Source organism: Eschscholzia californica, unplaced genomic scaffold (assembly GCF_041429995.1).
Source record: "Eschscholzia californica isolate CP2 unplaced genomic scaffold, dmEscCali1.0.p SCAF_5, whole genome shotgun sequence".
In the NCBI taxonomy this organism is placed as follows: domain Eukaryota; kingdom Viridiplantae; phylum Streptophyta; class Magnoliopsida; order Ranunculales; family Papaveraceae; genus Eschscholzia; species Eschscholzia californica.
Window position 1 is genome coordinate 40324785 of NW_028238472.1, and position 19513 is coordinate 40344297.

Genomic DNA, 19513 nt, shown 5'->3' on the forward strand with positions numbered 1-19513 from the left:
ATTTTAGGAGTGCTTGTATCGGTGAGTGGTTTTGGATCAGGTTGAGTTCAGAATAGGTACTAGGACCATTCTAGGGTGCCTTTAGAGTGGGGCTTAGTTTTGATTTTAGGTAGCCTGTTTTCTCTGGTTTGTGCAGGTCTAGTTTAGGGGCCATCCAAGAGCGCCTTTAAAGGGGTAAGTTATTCTTTAAGGTAGCAGTCTTTTCTTGGGCGGTATTTCCTTTGTGCTTCTAGGTTGTGCCTGTTCTTCGGAGGTTGCCTTGAGATATCGGTTCTTGCCTTCAGTGGGAGCGGTTTAGGTGGAGGGGGATTTGGTGTAGTATCTGGCCTCTGCCTTATGGATTTAACTGTTTTGGCTTGGAATGTTCGTGGTTGCAATAATTTTGCTAATCGCAAACATCTACTCGGCCTTATTAAAGCTCACAACCCGGACATTCTTTTTCTGTCCGAAACTAAATGCATGAATGTAAATATAGACAAAATGTTGAATATCACTAATATTTACAATAAACATGTCATTGAACCTGTTAATAAAGCCGGTGGCCTCGCCCTTTTCTGGTCTACCAACTATGGCATGGACGTTATTCACGCTGATAACAATATGATTCATGTCAAGAGTACACAGGTTGTTTCGGGTAGTAAGATTTTTCTCACGGGTTTCTATGGTTGCCCATATAAAAACAATAAGATGAAACCCTGGGAAACTCTAGCTAAACTGGTCCCTAATGACAATACCCCGTGGCTAGTTGTAGGTGACCTCAACTGCATTCTTGATCAATCGGAGAAGTCGAGAGGTCAACCGGCTCATCTTCCTACTATTCAACAGCACAAGAATATTATTAATAATCTGGGCCTACATGATTTAGGTTTTATTGGATATCCGTATACTTGGACTGACAGACAATTTGCAGGAAATCTTATTGAAGAGCGACTGGATAGAGTAGTGGCTAATTATAATTGGCTCACCAGTTACCCTCATTCCAGGATTAATCATCTCGCCACTCTTGGTTCTGATCATAACCCTATTCTTCTCTCTACCAAGAATCAGTCGGCTCTTGGCCGTAAACCCTTCAAATTCATTCGCACTTGGATGTCACACCCCAATTGCGCCAGCTTCATCAATTCCAATTGGCTCACTATCCCCAATCTGATTCAATCCAAGCTTAATTCCCTTGCCATTAAACTCTCTAAATGGAACAAAGAGATCTTCGGAAATCTGGAAACTAATATTAAGTAGCTCACCCAAAATCTTCAGATGATTAAAAACGCAGAAGAGTTCAAAAATACATATTCCCAGATCGAAAATCTCCTCCTTCAGCAAGAGAGTCTATGGAAGGAAAAATCAAGAATAGCTAATATTAACTTGGGAGATAGAAATACCCAATATTTCCATGCCAAGGCCACCACTAGACTTCGTAAGAATAAGATTCTGGCCATTAAGAGGGAAGATAATACTTGGGCTAATGATGAAGTGGAAATATCGATGATTTTTTCGAATCATATTCAGCAGATTTCCACCACAGCGGGATCTACGATATCCTCGACTATTAAGGATTGCTTCTACCCGCAAATCTCGGCTATCCAGAATGAGTCTCTCACAGCGCTTCCTCAGTATGATGAGATTAGGATGGCCACTTTCTCTCTCAAGCCTGGGGCGGCCTCCGGGCCCAGATGGCTTTCCTCCGTATTTCTACCAATCTAATTGGGAGACTGTCAAGGAAGACATTCAACTCATGACTTCCTCCTTCTTTCAGAACTCTACCTTACCAGCGATGTCTAACCATACTCATATTTGCCTTCTTTCCAAAACTAAAACACCCCAATCGCCGGCCGACTACCGTCCTATTAGCTTGTTGAACACCACATATAAAATCATTACCAAAATTCTAGTTAATAGACTGAAACCCATTCTGGCTGATATCATCTCTCCTTTTCAAGGAGCCTATGTTCCTGGTAGACAAATCACTGATAATATTATCATCAGTCAAGAACTCATTCATTCTTTCAAAAAAGTTAAGGGTGCCAAAAACTACTTTGGTCTAAAGTTAGACATGTGTAAAGCTTTTGACAGAATTGAATGGAGTTATCTGGAGAATGTTATGAATCTGATGGGGTTTTCGAGCACTTGGATCAATCTCATTCAAACTTGCATCTCTACCAGCTCTATGGCGGTGTTCATCAATGGGCGTCCTTGCAGTACTTTCAATGTGAGCAGGGGCATTAGGCAGGGTGATCCTCTCTCTCCATTTGTTTTTGCCATAGCCATGGAAGGTCTTAGTCGTCTTTTAGAGAAAAATCATAATGATTCCTCTTTCATAGGCTTTCCAATTCCTCACTCGAACTTCTCTATCAAACATCTCCTTTTCGCTGATGACTGTATCATTTTAGGGCAAAACTCTCTAGAGAATATTTTCAATCTTAAACAAATTCTGAAGGAGTTCAGCGAAGCGTCTGGCCAGATGATTAACTATACTAAATCGAACATCTTTTTCTCTAAAAACTCGCACCCTAAATTCAAACGTATGATTATTAGAGAACTTAAGGTTCATCAGTCGTCCTCTGGGGATAAATACCTGGGCACTAAACTTTTTATCGATCGTAACAAGAAACATGCTTTTAATTCCCTCATAACCTAAATAAAAAATAAACTTGCCAAATGGCAAACTCATCTCCTCTCGCAAGCTGGCCGCTCGGTAGTTCTCTCAACTATCGCAGCGGCTGTTCCCCGATACCAAATGCAGTGCTTTGCCCTTCCTAAAGGCATTAGTGACAGCATTGAGTCTATTCAAAGGACTTATTGGTGGGGAAAATCCAAAACTTTCCATACTATCAACTGGAATTCAATTTGCAAACCTCGCAAACATGGAGGACTTGGTCTGCGTCTACCCCAACTCGATAATCAAGCTTTTCTGCACAAATTTAACTGGCGCATTATCAACAACCCGGATGCTATATGGGTTCAAGTGCTTAAAGGGAAGTATTTTCATAACTCTCATAAACCCAAGCCACCCAAGAATCATCATTCTTGGCCTTGGAAATCTATATCTAAACACTACCATCAGAGTGAGAGTCTTATTTTTTGGAACATTAACAAAGGTGAACAAATCAATATTTGGACTGACTATTGGATACCTAATCATCCGCCACCAATTACGAATGATAGAGGTTGTACGTTAGATAAGGTATCCCAACTTATTACGAATGGTAAGTGGAACTTAAACGTCATAAATATGTGTTTTAACAATGATATTTGCAGTGCTATTCTCAGCATCAATCTTAATCCTAGCGAGGAGGATAAAGCCATCTGGACATTGACGAAATCAGGTAATTTCTCTCTTAAATCCATGTATAATTTTTTACGGAACAATACACTTTACACTACAAAAGATCAGATGGACTGGTTCTTTATATGAAATATGAACACAATTCCCCGGATTAAACTATTTCTTTGGAAATGTTGCACGAATAGCTAACCAGTAAAAGCAAAAATTGGTAAATTTATTGGTAATAATTACTCCTGTGTTAACTGTAATGAGGAGGAGATTCTTGATCATGTTATGCTGCATTGCTCTTTCGCGAAAGCAATCTGGTTTCATTTCCAAGTTAGAACGGATCATATTACTACCACAATTCAGTGGATTCAACAATGGAAACCTCTAGAGGAAGAAACTATTAATCTATATGCTAAAATTTTATGGTTTCTGTGGAAAGCCAGATGTGGGAACTGCTTTATGACGAATAAACAAAATCCATTACAGATGATAGAGAGGATTAACAATACCACAACCACTCCACTCAGAACTGAGTCTAGCATTACCACTAAATGTAAGGAAAAAACGAATATTCAAACATGGAGACCTCCATCGACACCATATATTAAGATCAATGTAGACGCCTCCTTCGTTAACTTAAATGAACAGGCTGGAATCGGTTACATTATACGAGATGCAGAGGCCAACTATATAATAGCTGTAGTAGATACGGTACGAGGGCAACATGCGGAAGAATGTGAAAGCTTAGCGATATTATCTGGTCTTCTAGGTGCTATACAACTTCAATTATCTTATGTGCATTTAGAGAGTGATAATCAGGCGATAATCCGAGCTCTCAATGGCAATGGAGGAAGTCTTCACTGGCAATCACAAAGTATCATCCAACAGATCAAAGACATCAAGGACAAATTCACAGGAATTATATTCACCCATGTGTCTAGAAATTGTAATACTTATGCAGATGCTTTAGCTAAATGGGGTCGAACCCACGGTCATAAGAAAATTTGGAATGATGTCGCATCCTTTATTTCCGAATTTTAGTTGGTTTGTAATAGACTCTTTTATTTAATGGTATTTCTCTTCATCAAAAAAAAAAAGTCTTAGTATATTTCCAAAAGGGACAATAACTAAAAAGGTCAAACTAACATTGAAAATAAGTAAAAAAAAACACAAAACATTTCATAATTATTATTTAGGTAAAAACATGCAGAGGCTAAAAGTAACATTTTATCATTTTGTGTAATTATTTGTTTTATACTTTTTTTAAACTTTCAACCTATATCACTTTTTATTGAAATGTCGGATTTTTATGAAATTTATATATTTAGAAAGGATTTTTCATTACCATTCTAACAAGATCCAATTTCAATGCATTTTTTTTCGAAAAAAACTCAAAAAAACATCATTTTTTCTTTTTTTACGCAAACTATGTTTTCAATATTGCAAATTCGAGTTTGCAAAATGTAAATTGCAAACTAGGATATGCATAATGTAAATTGCAAACTGGATTTCCAAGCTTTACAGAATGTAATCCCAGGCTCAGATTTTGCAAACTCGATTTGTAAATCGATAAAAAAAAAATGAAGTTTCTTCTTCAAATCTGAAAATTTCATTTTCATCACCATTGTTGCATCTGAGTCGACAATCATGTTCTCTTTTATTTGAATAAACACCCAATTCGATTTTCTCAAACTACAATCGTAGTAGCTAATGTAGTGAACTTCTCGATCGTCGCCCTAATCGTATTTAGACTAATCTTAATTTTGCAAATCCATGAAGATTTGAACCATGTAAGAAGAAGATTTCATCGTCCATTGAAGAAGAGAAGAAGATAATGATATTTTTTTAGAGAAAGAATGAGTTTTATCGGGTATGATTATTTTGGGAATGAAAAAAGATGACCTTATTGATAAGGCCACGGATTTGGGGAAATAAGAAAATTATCTGGGTTATCTGGGGTGAAATTTTTTAAATGGAAGATGAGAAATTTAAAAGATTTTTTGGAGAAAGAAACTTTCTGGAATAATCTACGTTAAATTTTACAAAAAATCCAACAAATTTAAAATTTTCTTATTTTGGTGTTTTTCCAATTCCCCCTTTCCCTCTACTACTTGTTCCCTTTTTCTTGATCTTCCCTCTTTAAAACAAAACAGAGAAAGCAACTTCTAGAGAGAGAGAGAAAGACGAAACTTCAACAATTTCGAACAATCAAAGTATGGGGCGTTCAAATCAAACTTCATCATCAAACAATCCTCCTCAAGAGAGGTAGTAATGTTTCTTCTACTTCCATTAATTGTTTTTCATGCCTAAAACCCTAAAAAAAATCCAATTTTGTAATCTAGGGCTCTTAAGGTTTAAATTTGTATTCGTTTTTCTTCCTTAGAAAATATTGGTTGTTAGGGTTTAGATTTGTGTTGTTTTAGAGATCATAATAGTGTGAGATGAGTCAATGAACACGAACCAAATTCTGTGGAACTGTCGAGCTTCGAGATATTTCGTGAGTCTGTAAGTCACAAAACGTTTCATGGGTCAGCAGTTCCACGAAATTTTTAGTGGGTTGGGTTGTTCACGTAATTTTTCGTGGGTTTGGGGTTGCTCACGGAATTTTTCGTGCCTCTTAGACCCACGAAATTTTGCAGAGTTGAGTTACATCAGTTCGACTTATTCAATGGTCCATTTTGGTATTAGTCAGTATATTTATTTAGAATATTTTGTTATGTAGGCGTAAAAAACCGAAAGTGGACGAACCTACTCAACCTTCCCCCACTCGTGTTGTGGTTCCTACCGGTAGGAGAACCCCTTACTATGTCTGAACGTGTCCGACATGAGGAATTATGCTCCAAAGGAAATGCTGAGAAAAGTTGTTGTGGAACCCACAAATTTTGGACGAGGAGGAATCAAACGAGGAGGAATCGGGCAAGGAGAAGTCGGTGAGGAAGAGCCGGTGAGAAGGAGTCGGACGAGGAGGAGTTGGCCGAGGAAAAGTCGGGTGAGGACCGGACGAGAAGAAATGGGCTAGTAAGCGGGCGAAGAAGCAGGGGAAGAAGTGGGAGCAGAAGCGGGAGACGAAGATGGAGAAGAAGAGGTAGAAGAAGCAGTAGGAGAAGTAGCGGGTAACGAGGCAGAACTAATTGTTGATAAGGACGGATTCCCTGCGGACTGATCCTTACTTAAGTACTACAAGTTGCACACTACCAACCATATATGGCATGGCAAGCTAAGTGTTTATCTTGGAATGATCAATTATTTTAATATTTTCTCTTACATATGTTGTTTAATTTTGGGTTAATAACAAGTTGATTTTCAGCTTCTGAATCGAGTTTTGACTGCCAAGCCCACGACTGGTGGAGTGATAAATGGAACCTCAACAAGGAGTACAATTTCGTAAAACAAAAGGTTCAAAATTATTGGTTTCAATCAATTATTGAACATGTGTATCGAAGGCTAGACGAGGCACTTATTAATGCCTTTGTAGAAAAGGTTTTTTTCAGAGACCAACACCTTTCATTTATCTTTTGAGGAGATGATGATCACACTTAACGATGTGAAACACATCGTCAATTTCCCTATTGATGGAAATGCGGTATATGGCGTGACAAGTGGTTTAATGTACTTGGATGATGTGTTAGATCTAATGAATAAAACTCTAGGACTTAGCCGTAAAGATGCGAAGGATGAATTAAACAACGGGAATTTGAAAACAGTGAAACTAGAATCTCTGATAGATATATTTGAAAAGTCGAAGAATAATTCTTCGAAGCAGAAGGAGTATTGCGCAAGGGCATATCTACTTTACATCGTCGGATCTTGTATTTGCACAAAATAGCTCTGGCGTGTTTAAGAGTTAAGTCTTTTTGTGTGGTTGTAGACATAGGTTCTGTTTCAATATTTTTTCGTGCAATTCAAACCCACAAAAATTTCGTGTCTCCTAAATCTACGAAATGGTATAGGCGTGTTTAAGAGTTAAGTCTTGTTTCATGGGTTGATACATGGGTTTTGTTTTGGTGTTCTTTCGTGTAATTCAAACCCACGAAACATTTCGTGGCTTCAAAAGTCACGAAATGACGTTTTTTTTTCCGATGTTAATTATTGACAAAAAAGGGTTGTTTTCCAAATGACCCCCTACTTTATAACCAACTTCCCACGTAGCCCCTTACTTTATCGAAAATACCCAGATGACCCCCTTTGACTGTTACGGTCCATTTGACAGTTAACTTCTTTTTGGATTTTCAAATATACCCTTATTTTTATTACTTCACCCATCAATCAAATTGTTTCTCTCTCTTCTTCAACTTTCCCGAATTGTATCTCTCTCTTCTTCAACTTTCCCAAATTGTTGATCTCTCTTCTTCATCTTCTCCAAATTAATTCTCTCTCTAAAATCAATTTTCAGGCCGTTCCTTGAAAACCCACATATACATATTCTCCATATCATATTAAACTAAGAAACGTCAAGTTGAAGATCCAATTTATCGAATCCAGAAACTCCGTTACTGTCTTTAGTGATCTTTCCTTTTGCTTTATCATTCAAAACATGCTTGAAGTATAAATAAATTCCCTCTCTCACTTTCTCTCTCTAAAACTTTACCTCTCATTTGGAACTTAGATAATAGCTTTCCCAAGCCAAGTACCAGTTTAAAAAGAAGAAAAAGCAAAATAGAGATGTCACCATCGTCTCATTTTCTTACTATTTTGTGGGTTTTCCGCGCAACCTTGGGGAGATGAAGAATTGTTTATGTGTCATAGACTTGAGATCCAAGATGAAATCTAGAAGATTACAATTATTAGGATTCCACGAATGAGGAGGTAGGTTTGGGTCAGCCGAAAGCGAGATATTATATCAGGTGGTCGGGAAAGAATGATTTGACGATTCATCTCTCTATTTAATCCAATGTGAGAAGCAGAAAAAAAAAATACATGGATAAAAGTGTTGATGGTTGGTGTCTTGGTGATGCTTCATTGACAAAGCTGTAAGGAGGGTGTTTGCCATTTACCCTTGTTAGTCACCTTCAAGATTTTTCTTGAAGGTGAGCGTGGAATTTAGAAGTCCCACCACAATCACCAAAAGGACTTCATAAATGAATCTCAGAAACCCACCAATTAACTAATCCTAGATCCATCAATTAATAATCTTCTATAACTAGGAACAAAACTAAACAGGGGAAGTTCAACTAGATCCAAGAGAACCCTATAAACATCATGAAGGGATATCCATACTAAGGGTCTGTGAAACAGTAAGATAGAACAATAGACTACTCAAGAAGCAAATTAACTTTTACTGGATGACTTTCTTATTATTTGAGAAAGCAAAGTCAGGCTTATAAGGCTTATATAGAGCCTTTACAACGGTTTGAAAAAATAAAAAACTAACAACTTCCCTCACTAAATGGGATTCACCTAAGAAACATTCAAACTAAGAGTTATTCAAAGATTTCCTGATTTCTAGGAATTTATTTGACTTTATCTAAAGTAGGTAACTGAAATCTTCACATCCTCCCTTACACTGAATATGGTTAAATAACGTCTATGTGCTTGCTTCTTCCATGCATAATAGGATTTTGGGATAACTTGGTAGCTGAACCATTATCACAAAATATTTGAGTAGGCTCACATTGTGAACAACCTAACTCCTCAAGAAATCTCCTCATCCAAACGGCTTGACATGCACATGTAGCTGCAACTATATACTCTGCTTCAGTTGTTGATAGTGTGATAATGAGTTGTTTTTTCAATGACCAAGCAATAGCCGCGACACTAAACATAAATACATAACCAAAAGTGTTTTTTCGATCATCCAAATCACCAACATTGTCACTGTCACTGTCACTGAATCCTACCATCCTTGCTTTTGATTTTCTTTTGTAGAATAATCCAAAGTCGATAGTCCCCTTTAGATAACGTAGAATTCTTTTTGCTGTTCGGAGATGGAGTCCTATCGGCGATTCCATAAATCTACTCATCAGACTTATAACAAACATTAGGCCAGGTCTCGTGGAAGTAAGATACATCAAACTCCCAACGATTTGTTTGAAAGAGGTGCTATCAACCTTAACTCCATCAACATCTTTGGTAAGTTTTGTTCCTGGCGCAATTGGATTTTCTACAGAATTACAATCACTGATTTGAAATCTTTTAAGAAATTCTTCATCAGCAGCTTGGTTTACTTCAATGCCTAGGAAATAATGCATTTTTCCTTAGTCCGTCATTTCGAACTCTAGCATCATAGATGTATTAAATTCATTGCACATAACCTCATTGTTTCCTGTATATATAGATCATCCACATAAAGACATTATTAAGATTTTACCTTCTTTTCCATGTTTGAGGAACAATGTATGTTCATATAGACATTTCTCTCCTTCAAAAAATATGACTCAATACGAATGTACCAAGCTCTAAGAGCTTGTTTCACTCCGTATAGAGCTCGATTTAACCTGTATACTTTATGTTCTTCTCCATTCTTTATATAACCTAGAGGTTGATGATGAGCACTTGTTCATGTAGTTCACCGTATAGGATAGCGGACTTCACATCAAGTTGGTAGATGAACCAACCGTTTTGAGCTGCCAAAGATACCACCAATCGAATCGTATCATATCTTACCACGAGTGCAAATACTTCTGAATAGTCAACTCCATACTCATGTGCATAACCCTTTTCCACTAATCTTGCTTTGTGCTTGCTATCTCTCCATTTTTGTTGATCTTTGTCTTATATTTCCATTTTACTCCAATGGTATTTACTCAAAAGCTCCCATGTATTGTTCTTCTCAATTGCTTCAATTTCTAAATCTCTAGGCTCATCCACTTTAAGTGTTTTACAACATCTTCAAACTTAATTGGGTCATTCTCAACAAATAATGCTAGTTGAGAATGACTTCCTTAATCTGATAATTCATTACCAATTACATAATATGTAAACCACGCCAGAGTTCTCCTTTGTCTTGATTTTATGGTGTCATGTGTGATTGAACTATCTTCATCTAATTCATTTTCAGCTAAGTCAGTATCTGACTTCGATGATTTAGAGACAATATCATCAGTTGAACTTTCTTCATTCGCTCCATAATCAACAATAATTTCTATTTCCTCTGCATTTGGCCAATCCCAACCTTTGCCTTCATCAAATATTACATCTCGACTTATTATGATTTTCTTCGTGACTGGATTATACAAATTATAAGCTTTGGACTCGTCACTAATTCCCAGCATAATACATTTTATGCTCTTGTCGCCAAGTTTGCTCCTTAGGTTGTCACTCACATGAGCATGTGCTAAGCATCCAAAAACTTTAAAATGTGACACCCGTGGTTTCTTCCCACTCCAAGCCTCTTCGGGTGTAATACTCTTTAAGACAACTGTAGGACATATGTTTAGAACATGAACACTCCATATTACAGCTTTTGGCCAAAATGTTTTTGGCACCTTGTCCTTGCAAGCATACATTGTACCATATTCATAATGGTGCGATTTTTTCTTTCCAATACACCATTCTGTTGAGGTGTATAAGCTGCTATTAACTGTCTTCGAATACCATTTATATCACAAAAATTGGTAAGTTCTTGTGAATTAAACTCACCTCCACAGTCAGTACGAACTACTTGAATAGACATCCATGTTCTTTCTCGACATAAGTTTTAAACTTTTTGAAAATGCTTAGAGCTTTAGATAAAAGATATACCCAAGTCCTTCTAAAATCATCAGTGAGTGTCATAAAATACCTTTTACCTCTGTTTGAATTAGGTTTTATCAGTCTGCAAAGGTTTGAATGAATCAGTTGAAGTATGTGAGAGGCCCTCTAAGTGCTTTTCTTAGGAAAACTTTCACAGTGTTGCTTCCCGATCACACATTCTTCACATATATTTGAGGGAGTATGCAACTGAGGTAATCCAACCACCATGTGCTTTTGTTGCAAAATCTTCAAATCGTTAAAATTTAGATGTCCATACCTGTAGTTCCACAACTAGCTATCATTTTGAGTGATGGATTTAAAGCATTTGTTATCTTCATGTATGAGCTTTGCTTTCATCTGAAACATACGATTTGATGCCATATCTACTTGTAATATTAAGCCCTTCTTAGGATGATACATTTTGCACATATTGTTTCCCATTATGACAATAAGTATTCTTCCTTGAAGCTGACCAGGGCTAATGAGATTTTTTTCAATTCGGGTATGTAAAATACTCCAGAGATACAATGTGCAACTCCATTCACTTCAATTTTAATATCTCCTTTTCCTTTCACACATAAACTAGATATTTGAATAGCCTCTTGTCTCCACTCATATGGTTACTACAACCAGAATAAAGATACCATAAATTCTTGGTTTGATCTTCTTTGGCATCCACATAAGACATCAGAAACATTTCTTCTTCGGCCTCAATGAAATTTTCCTTGATATCCTTTTATCTATGAGGACATTCATATGAAAAATGTCCCAACTCATGACAACTATAGCACTCTATAGTAGATTTATCACATGAACCTTGTCGTCCTCGTCGTCTTTCTCTAGATCCTCCACGACCACGTCCTTGCGTAGGGGATTTATATTCCTGACTCACCTTCAATGCTTGTTCTTCAACTACATGACCAATAATTCTTTGTTCATGGACAAGTAAGCTGCTCTGGAGTTCATCAATCGAGATATCATCTATCTCATTTGATTCTTCAAATGGAGCAAATAACGTAATCATATTTAGGCGTCATTGCTCTCAAAATTTTCTCAATGACCATCACGTCTCTCATCTTTTCTCCATGAATCCGCATCTTGTTAGTGTTCGTGCAAAACAGTCGTTAATAGACTCTCCTTCCTTCATGTGAAGCATCTCAAACTCTTTGCGAAGAGCCAGAAGCTGCGCACTCTTAACTCTAGCTGTACCTTGATACTTTTTCTTCATTGGATCCCAAATATCCTTTGTTGTATCCTTCTTTAAGATAGTTTCCAATATAGATCTATCTATAGCTTGAAATAAATAGTTCTTGGTTGTATCCTTTGTTGTATCCTTCTTTAAGATAGTTTTCAATATAGATCTATCTATAGCTTGGTCTTCAAGTCCTTCAGATTTTGGTCTTCCAAGGTTTTAACTTGTCAATCAGATAAAACCACCTCTTCTGGATATTGCACGACCCTACTTTCAACTAGACTCCAATACTCCTTCAACCTCAAGAAATTCTACATTAACATACTCCAATGGTCATAATGACCATCAAATTTTAGAATTTCAGGTTGTACAAAGTTATTTCATTCTGCTGCCATAGTTTCCTCTGATACCTAATATGAGATAGTAAGGTAGAACAATAGACTACTCAAGAAGCAAGTTAACTTTTACTAGATGAGTTTCTTATTATTTGGGAAAGCATAGTCAAGCTTATATAGAGCCTTTACAACGGGTGACTAGCTAATTGAAAAAATAACAAACTAACAGCTTCCTTCACTAAGTGGGATTCACCTAAGAAACATTCAAACTAAGAGTTATTCAAAGACTACTTCTTGATTTCTAAGAATTTATTTACCTAAACTAAAGTAGTTAACTGAAATTTTCACAGGGTCCCAAAAAGGAAAACTTCTTCAGAAACCCTCACTAAATAAAAGGAAAATGTAAACCCATTTCTCTTTCTAGAAATGAGTGCTCGAATCAAAGAAATTAGCTGAGATTCATACCCAAATAGAGAAAACAACCCAAACATCATGAACATGTTATTTTAACCAATACTTTTATCAGGAAGTAAAAGGAAATTGTAACAGCAACCCTAATTGGGAGGGAAAAAATCTGAATCAGACCATCAAATCCATAAAGAAATTTGAATGAAATACCAACAAATTACGTTGTAAAGAAATTGAACGGGTAACGGGTGAGAGACCTTTGGGAGAATAAAAAAGTTACATTTTTTGGGTATGGATTAAAATCCACAGAAACAGAAGCAATGATCTTCTAAACCATCCTTAACTCTTCTTTCTCTATCTCTCTCTTCACTTCTAGAAATTTCAGGGAATCAAATTTTTTTTCTCTCTCTAAAAGAAATTTCTAGGGAGAGAGTGGTTTAATTGATTTTAGAGAGAGAAACAATTTGAGAAGATGAAGAAGAGAGAGAAAGAATTTGGAGAAGATGAAGAAAGAGAAACAATTTGATTGATATGAAGTAATTAAAAAGGAGGGTACTTTTGAAAAATCAGACGAAAAGTTAAGAGTCAAATGAACGGTAACGGTCAAAGGGGGCCATCTAGGTATTTTCGATAAAGTAAGAGTTATGCGGGAAGCTGGTCATAAAGTAGGGGCCATTTGGGAAATAACTCAAAAAAAAAAGTCAAATATTATTAACACATAAAAAACAACAAATGTAAAATCAAAACATTCAACTTCGTGTTAGTTATATATAATAAAAGTTCTCAATTACATCTCTAAAAAAAACACTAAACACGTGCATGTCGGAAACTTTACAAGCAAGAACGATCATATCCCATTTTTTGTAATTCGATGACCTTGTCAAAGTTGGCAAGAAGGTCCAATTCATATTGCTTGATAATATCACCACCGGGAGAGCAAAAGTCTTTGTTACAATGGGAGATTTGCTGTTTGAACCCCCTTTCATATAATTCACTTGTTGTTTGGACTCCCTTTTTCCAGGGTCGGCCCTGACTTTGTAGGGGCCCGAAGCAAAATCGGAAAATGAGGCCCCCTATATTGTACAAATTCAAAGTTCACCTTAGACCCTCATGGACCTAGGCCAACCGTGAGTCCATCTTATAAAATCTATATAGATATTAAACATCTCTTCCATCATTCACAAACGCATACATAATGGTATTTCTGTTCATTGTGGCTTCATTTATCGCAAAAGTTAGCCATCAGACACAAGGGCGGAGCTGTTAGTAGGCTAACCCGGGCTGCAACCCGGGTCAACCTACTAATTATTTAACCAAAGCAGTCATTCATTTTAACAAAAGCATGTGTTGGTGTAGTGGTATGATGGTTAGTTGTCCACCTCATTGGCACAAGTTCAAGTCCCTGTCCTTACTTTTTAGTCTTTTCTTTACAAACTAACAACATCAGAGCCTGTTTGGTTCTTAATTCTTAATTACCCCATGAATTGTGTGAAACGAGTTAAAGATTCACATGGTGAAAAGTTTTTTTGTGTATTCTTTATATAAAAATTTACTTTTTATCGACGTTAAACTTTTAGCCCGGGCCTGCATCAATTCCTGGCTCCGCCTCTGATCAGACATGGGTGCACCTTGATGCTAAAATGGGACCAGATGATATTTAGGCGATTTTGTCGTCGTTTTTTCCAGACAACTCTTGCTTTAAGCATCAAAGTTGTAGGGCTTCATTCAGTGACTTAAAGCATGAGGTAAATCTAGTTTTCAAACTACATTTAGTACCTAGAAGTAGGACCTAGCGCTATATAACATATTTGGAAGTCAAGTGGATACAAGATTCGTAGTAATGTGTTTGTTATCTACGCGGAGTGACATAGTAAAACATTGAATTTGAGATCTCATATTTGATTCGAAGGAGATAACTCTGAATAAGAAAAATAGTTTTATGTTTTACATTATCAGAGAGAGGACTACAAAATTTTCGCCACTGCGTCAAAATCCCCCACCTCATTGATGAGAAAAATCTGATTTCCTTGCAAAGAGGTTAGTATTTGGAAAGGTTGAAAAATCTTAGTTTTTCGGCAACTCTCATTTGAATATCTTTAATAGGACGAAAAATGATGTAAACCATCTAAAAGCGTAATGAACTCTTGCTTTCGGCACATTACATCGTTCTTGATTACAGCCTTAAAATCAGATAGACACGCAGGGAGGAATTGCCCAAAGAAAGGGGAATAACATGCACTAATAATAAGAGTGTGAAGAGACGATGAATTGAATACTTATAGACTTGCTTACACTCGGGAGAGAGTGCCTTACAAGCAAAGAATAGGAATGGAAAGAAAAAATGGCCGAATTCAGAAAATAGAAGCGGTCGATACTCCGGAGGACGATGCATTAATCGCCAATCTCACCGGAAAGAACGTACTTGCAAGGATTGGCAACTGGAAAGGAAGACTTCTCGCACAACGAAGATACACATACGAAACACCAACTTTGTTAAACTCCTCCTCACACGCGTAAGACGAATATTAATAAGTAAAATTCAAGTTATAATAACTTTAATATATTATACGCAATAACGGTAATGAACTCAATTGATAATAACATAACTAAACATGTACTAATAAAATCAACAGAGAGATGAAGATGGGGATATACCGAGAAAGAGTGGCTTAGAGAGATTAGAAGCGGAGATGGAGTCGGGAGAGATGCACAAAGAGTGCTAGTTAAAAGAGACGTGTCAAATTAGAGTCAATTTGTTGAAAAAAGTTAACAATTTGGTGGGTCCAATTTTCTGGAAAAGAAGTAAAAGGATTAAGACCAGCCCAATCTGACCGCACTCTTAGGTTACTTATGTGCTGGGCCAGCTAAAAACTTTGATTGGTAGGCTTCACTGAAGGCACCTCCCTAAATGTGGCCCCAAAAATGTGGTGGCCCAAAGCGAAGCTTTGCTCGCTTTGGGCCATGGCCGGGCCTGCTTTTTTCCAGAGTTGCATTTTGGACTCCCTTTTTCAAAAAAATAGTTAAATATAACAGTGTAAAAATATTTTTGAGATGAAAGTACTATTTTACCCTAAGCAAATGAGAAATACTATTTTACCCTCTACATAACCTAACCTAACCTATTTTTTAACCCACATGTTAACTAAACCTAAATAGTCAACCCGCTAACTGACCCTGGGATAAAGAAATCCATCGACTGTCAAAACCCTCCATCGACTTTCATCTTCTTTCATTCGAACTCTAGCTTGCAAACAAAATCTGACTGACTGGGAGAGTAAGCAAATGGATTGAGAAGAAAAAAAGAAATGCTAAAAGTAGTATTAGTAATAAGTTGACCTAATTAACTATACCATTATGAACTTACAAGAATATCTGAAGTTCTATTATCAAGACCAGTTCCAGCTGAAGCAAATGTTACTCCGATGGCAAAATCTTTTATATTATACATAGGATCCAAATAAGCTGGTATAGCCGGTTTGATTCCAAATGCTTCAGAAATGAAATCAGTAGCAATTCTACCATTACTAAATCTTCCGGTCGCTATTCCACCTTCGAACTCTCTTATGTAAGGAGCGAAATTGCTCTTCCCTATTGTCGGAATTTGATTATTATTTCATGGTAAATGAATCGAGATTGTTATTTCATGGAAAATCTATTTGTAATGGTATAGTTAATTAGGTTAACTTAAATCTCTCTCCACTTTCTCGCTCTAAATCTCTCTCTCTATCATTTTCTTTCATGGCTGAAGTTGAAGAGTGAATGGAACTCTATTTTTGCTTTCTCTCTCTAACTCTTCGGATTGAACAATCTTGGTACAGATTACAAGCACTAGAACCTGGTTCATTTTGTTACTCAATCCTCATTTAAAGGTAAAATTGTTGTTCTAAAGCTTTATTTATTTGATTTCTGTTGGAATTGCATGTTTATTAGGGCTAACTCAACTCTGCTTTTGTTAGTTTGAACAGAGATAATGGAAGATTGAATCCAACTTTTGTTTTGATTCATTTAGTAGTCAACGAAAATTAAACAGAACGTAGAGAAGAAGAGACTTTGGCCAATTTCCGAAAGAAGAACAAGAAGAGACTTCAATCCAACTTTTATTTTGATTCATTAGTAGTCAATTTGATAATTATCCATTAATTGATGTAGAAGGAGAGCTCACGATGGTCTCTGAACTCTGAAGCCATAACCTAGGGCTAATAAGACATAACCGTGGGTAAGAGACGGGCCAACGAGTCTCCCATTTCATATGGACCAAATCTTTGGATCCTCGATCTCCGTTCACATGGCACACATCGGCTTGCTTGAGTTAAATAAATTAGGGAGTCCGAAGTGCAATATCAATTATATAAGGGTAAACCGGGAATTATTTAAAGTATAACTTTAGAGACGGAATATTCTCTTTTGATTCTGTCAAAAGGGAATTCAAAGTGCAACTCTGGAAAAAGGGAGTCCAAACAGCAAGTGAATTATATGAAAGGGATCCAAACAGCAAATCTCCCTACAATAAATCCACATTATGGCATCATAAACCAATTTTTACAGGGAGGGATATCCCCCATACACATTATAACTTCTTTTAGTGCAAGAATGATATTATTATGCACATTAACTTGTAAAAATCTTCATTCGCAACACTGTGATCATACATCTTATGCCAAATTTCTTTACCCATCACTTGACGTCCTTCGGTAATTGCTGTATCTACAAAGTGAAAGCCACAATGCCCGTCCCCCGGGAAATTTATTATGTTGTGGACAAATGGTTTCATGTGATTAGGGATTGACTCCATAAGACATGATCCTATCATTGGAGGATATATCATTTGGAACATCCGTGGAATGAGTTTATGCCTTTCCAATGTCTCTCTATTGCTTTTAATCTTCAGATCGAGCTCTTCTTCATTCATTGACTCAAATGGTTCTTCATATTTGATTTAGTTATGGAAAACACAATCTCGTCGGACCCTTTTCTTTGCATATCCACCATTTTTTATATCTTCACTTCTTCTCCCTTGTGCATATCCACCATTTTTTTTTTTTTTTTTTGCTTTATTTTTTTCTATTTTTTCTCCAACTTCTCGTTTAATGTCTTTCTTTTTTAATTTCTTCTCTAATTTCTCTTTTAACGCTTGTTGTTTTCTTAAAATCTCAAAGCTAGATGGATCCCGTTTAGTCGACCTATCATTCTGACTTTGGTTTTTTGAAGGCCGACCTTTTCGAACAATCGGATCTTGAGGTTCTCTCGTGTTTGTTGTTTAGGAACATCGATTAACCTTAGTTCAATTCTCATTTGCTCCCTCTCCAGTTGTGAGGCTTTAACCACCTTTCTCTAACTATCATATGTTCAGGTAGATCATCATAGTTCATTTGCTCGACCTCAATCAAGACATCTTTGAAAATTGTCTCCAATATCTATTGATGGTATCAAGAGGTATATGTACTTTATTGCCAAGGTGCTCCAACAACTCATGTTTACATGGTAGCACATGCGTCCACCTAAGTATATAAAGGCAAACATTCCCGCTCCCGTAATGATCAACCTGGGTCATTTATGCCAACATCATAGTCATCGCGTTGTGTGCAACCACGTTCCTTAATTTATCAAAAGGTGTCTTTGATGGGCATGCATCACATTTCTCAAAATTTTCTGAAATTAGTCTGTGATGCCAAGAAACTGAAGATCTAAGCACTTGTATGCAGCTTCCCAACATAAAACAAAGTTTCCTGTCGAATTAGTCAAGAAACATTTTAGCCTACCGTGTTCTCCCTCAGCTTTACTTGTTGATGTGGTGTCGTAATGCTTCATTTTGTTCGTCCAAAAATTAACAAATCTCTCTTTGTAGAGTGACAACCATGTATCTTGACAGTAACTTACCAACTCTAAGGAGAATTTTGTCCATTTCTCTACGAGATTATTATATCGGGTCTTGCATACTTGCTCAGTGTCTGCCCACGTGAGAAGCTGTCATTCATTGAAAAACTCATCAACCATTTTATCTTTCTCAATTTTTTTCAAACTTGTATCCATCTTCTTATCCTTATCTACGTTCTCTAAGTGTTTTTCAGCCTTGGCCGGACATTCTTGTTTATATACGATCTCAATTGCATTTATCAACATGAGTTTCCTGTCAGTAATGAATACAGTAGGAGAGTCACCAGCACTATATAACTGTTGCAAACATTTCATAACCCAAGTATAGTGTTCTGTCTTTTCGTTGCTTATAAATGCGATTGCCACTTAAAATATTTTCCCAATCGACGCGACTAAGACTACCTAGAGCATTTGTTTGAACTTGTTGGTTTTATAAGTGCAATCAATGACAACACACTGAGGGAAACACCACGCAAGCTGAACAATTGTAGGATGTGCAAAAAGTAAATCATTCACCTCTTCTGAACTTCCATAGTCTCTATACTTGACTACATAGTGGTACTCCATGTACAACTTCATAGATTGTTGCATTACTGACCTACCTTCACTTTCCTCACACTTGACTTTTCGTTCTGCATTGTACACAACCCTCATAGTAGAAAAGTTATCTTTCTTTGTTTGTTTTATATGCAACAATATATCTCTTAGTCGTGATCCACTTTTGGTTAATTCAGTAAGTAATTTCGTCCATATTCTTTAAAC

General features: G+C 36.7%; 1 protein-coding gene and 1 pseudogene across 2 annotated transcripts; one reads left to right on the plus strand and one right to left on the minus strand.

The window, feature by feature from the left end:
* Positions 1–334: 334 nt before the first annotated feature.
* Positions 335–4368, plus strand: LOC147539201 (uncharacterized). Of its 2 annotated transcripts, none has more exons than XR_015225731.1 (2): positions 335–3323; positions 3469–4368. XR_015225731.1 is itself a non-coding variant. In XM_086642193.1 (2 exons), the coding sequence occupies exons 1-2, from the start codon at positions 2735–2737 to the stop codon at positions 4310–4312; spliced, it is 951 nt and encodes a 316-aa protein (XP_086498319.1). In that variant the 5' UTR covers positions 335–2734; the 3' UTR covers positions 4313–4368. The 2 variants fall into 2 exon arrangements, 1 of the variants encoding a protein (XP_086498319.1); XM_086642193.1 differs by having other exon boundaries at positions 3951–4368.
* Positions 4369–8784: 4416 nt separating this feature from the next.
* LOC147539202 (secreted RxLR effector protein 161 pseudogene) lies at positions 8785–9459 on the minus strand (annotated as a pseudogene).
* Positions 9460–19513: the final 10054 nt, after the last annotated feature.

Bases quoted from the DNA above. Each gene is read 5' to 3' on its own strand.
- LOC147539201 (XM_086642193.1), top strand. From the start codon at position 2,735: ATGCAGTGCTTTGCCCTTCCTAAAGGCATTAGTGACAGCATTGAGTCT. The intron at 3,324-3,950 runs GTAATTTCTCTC...TACGAGATGCAG, and splicing joins CTGGACATTGACGAAATCAG to AGGCCAACTATATAATAGCT.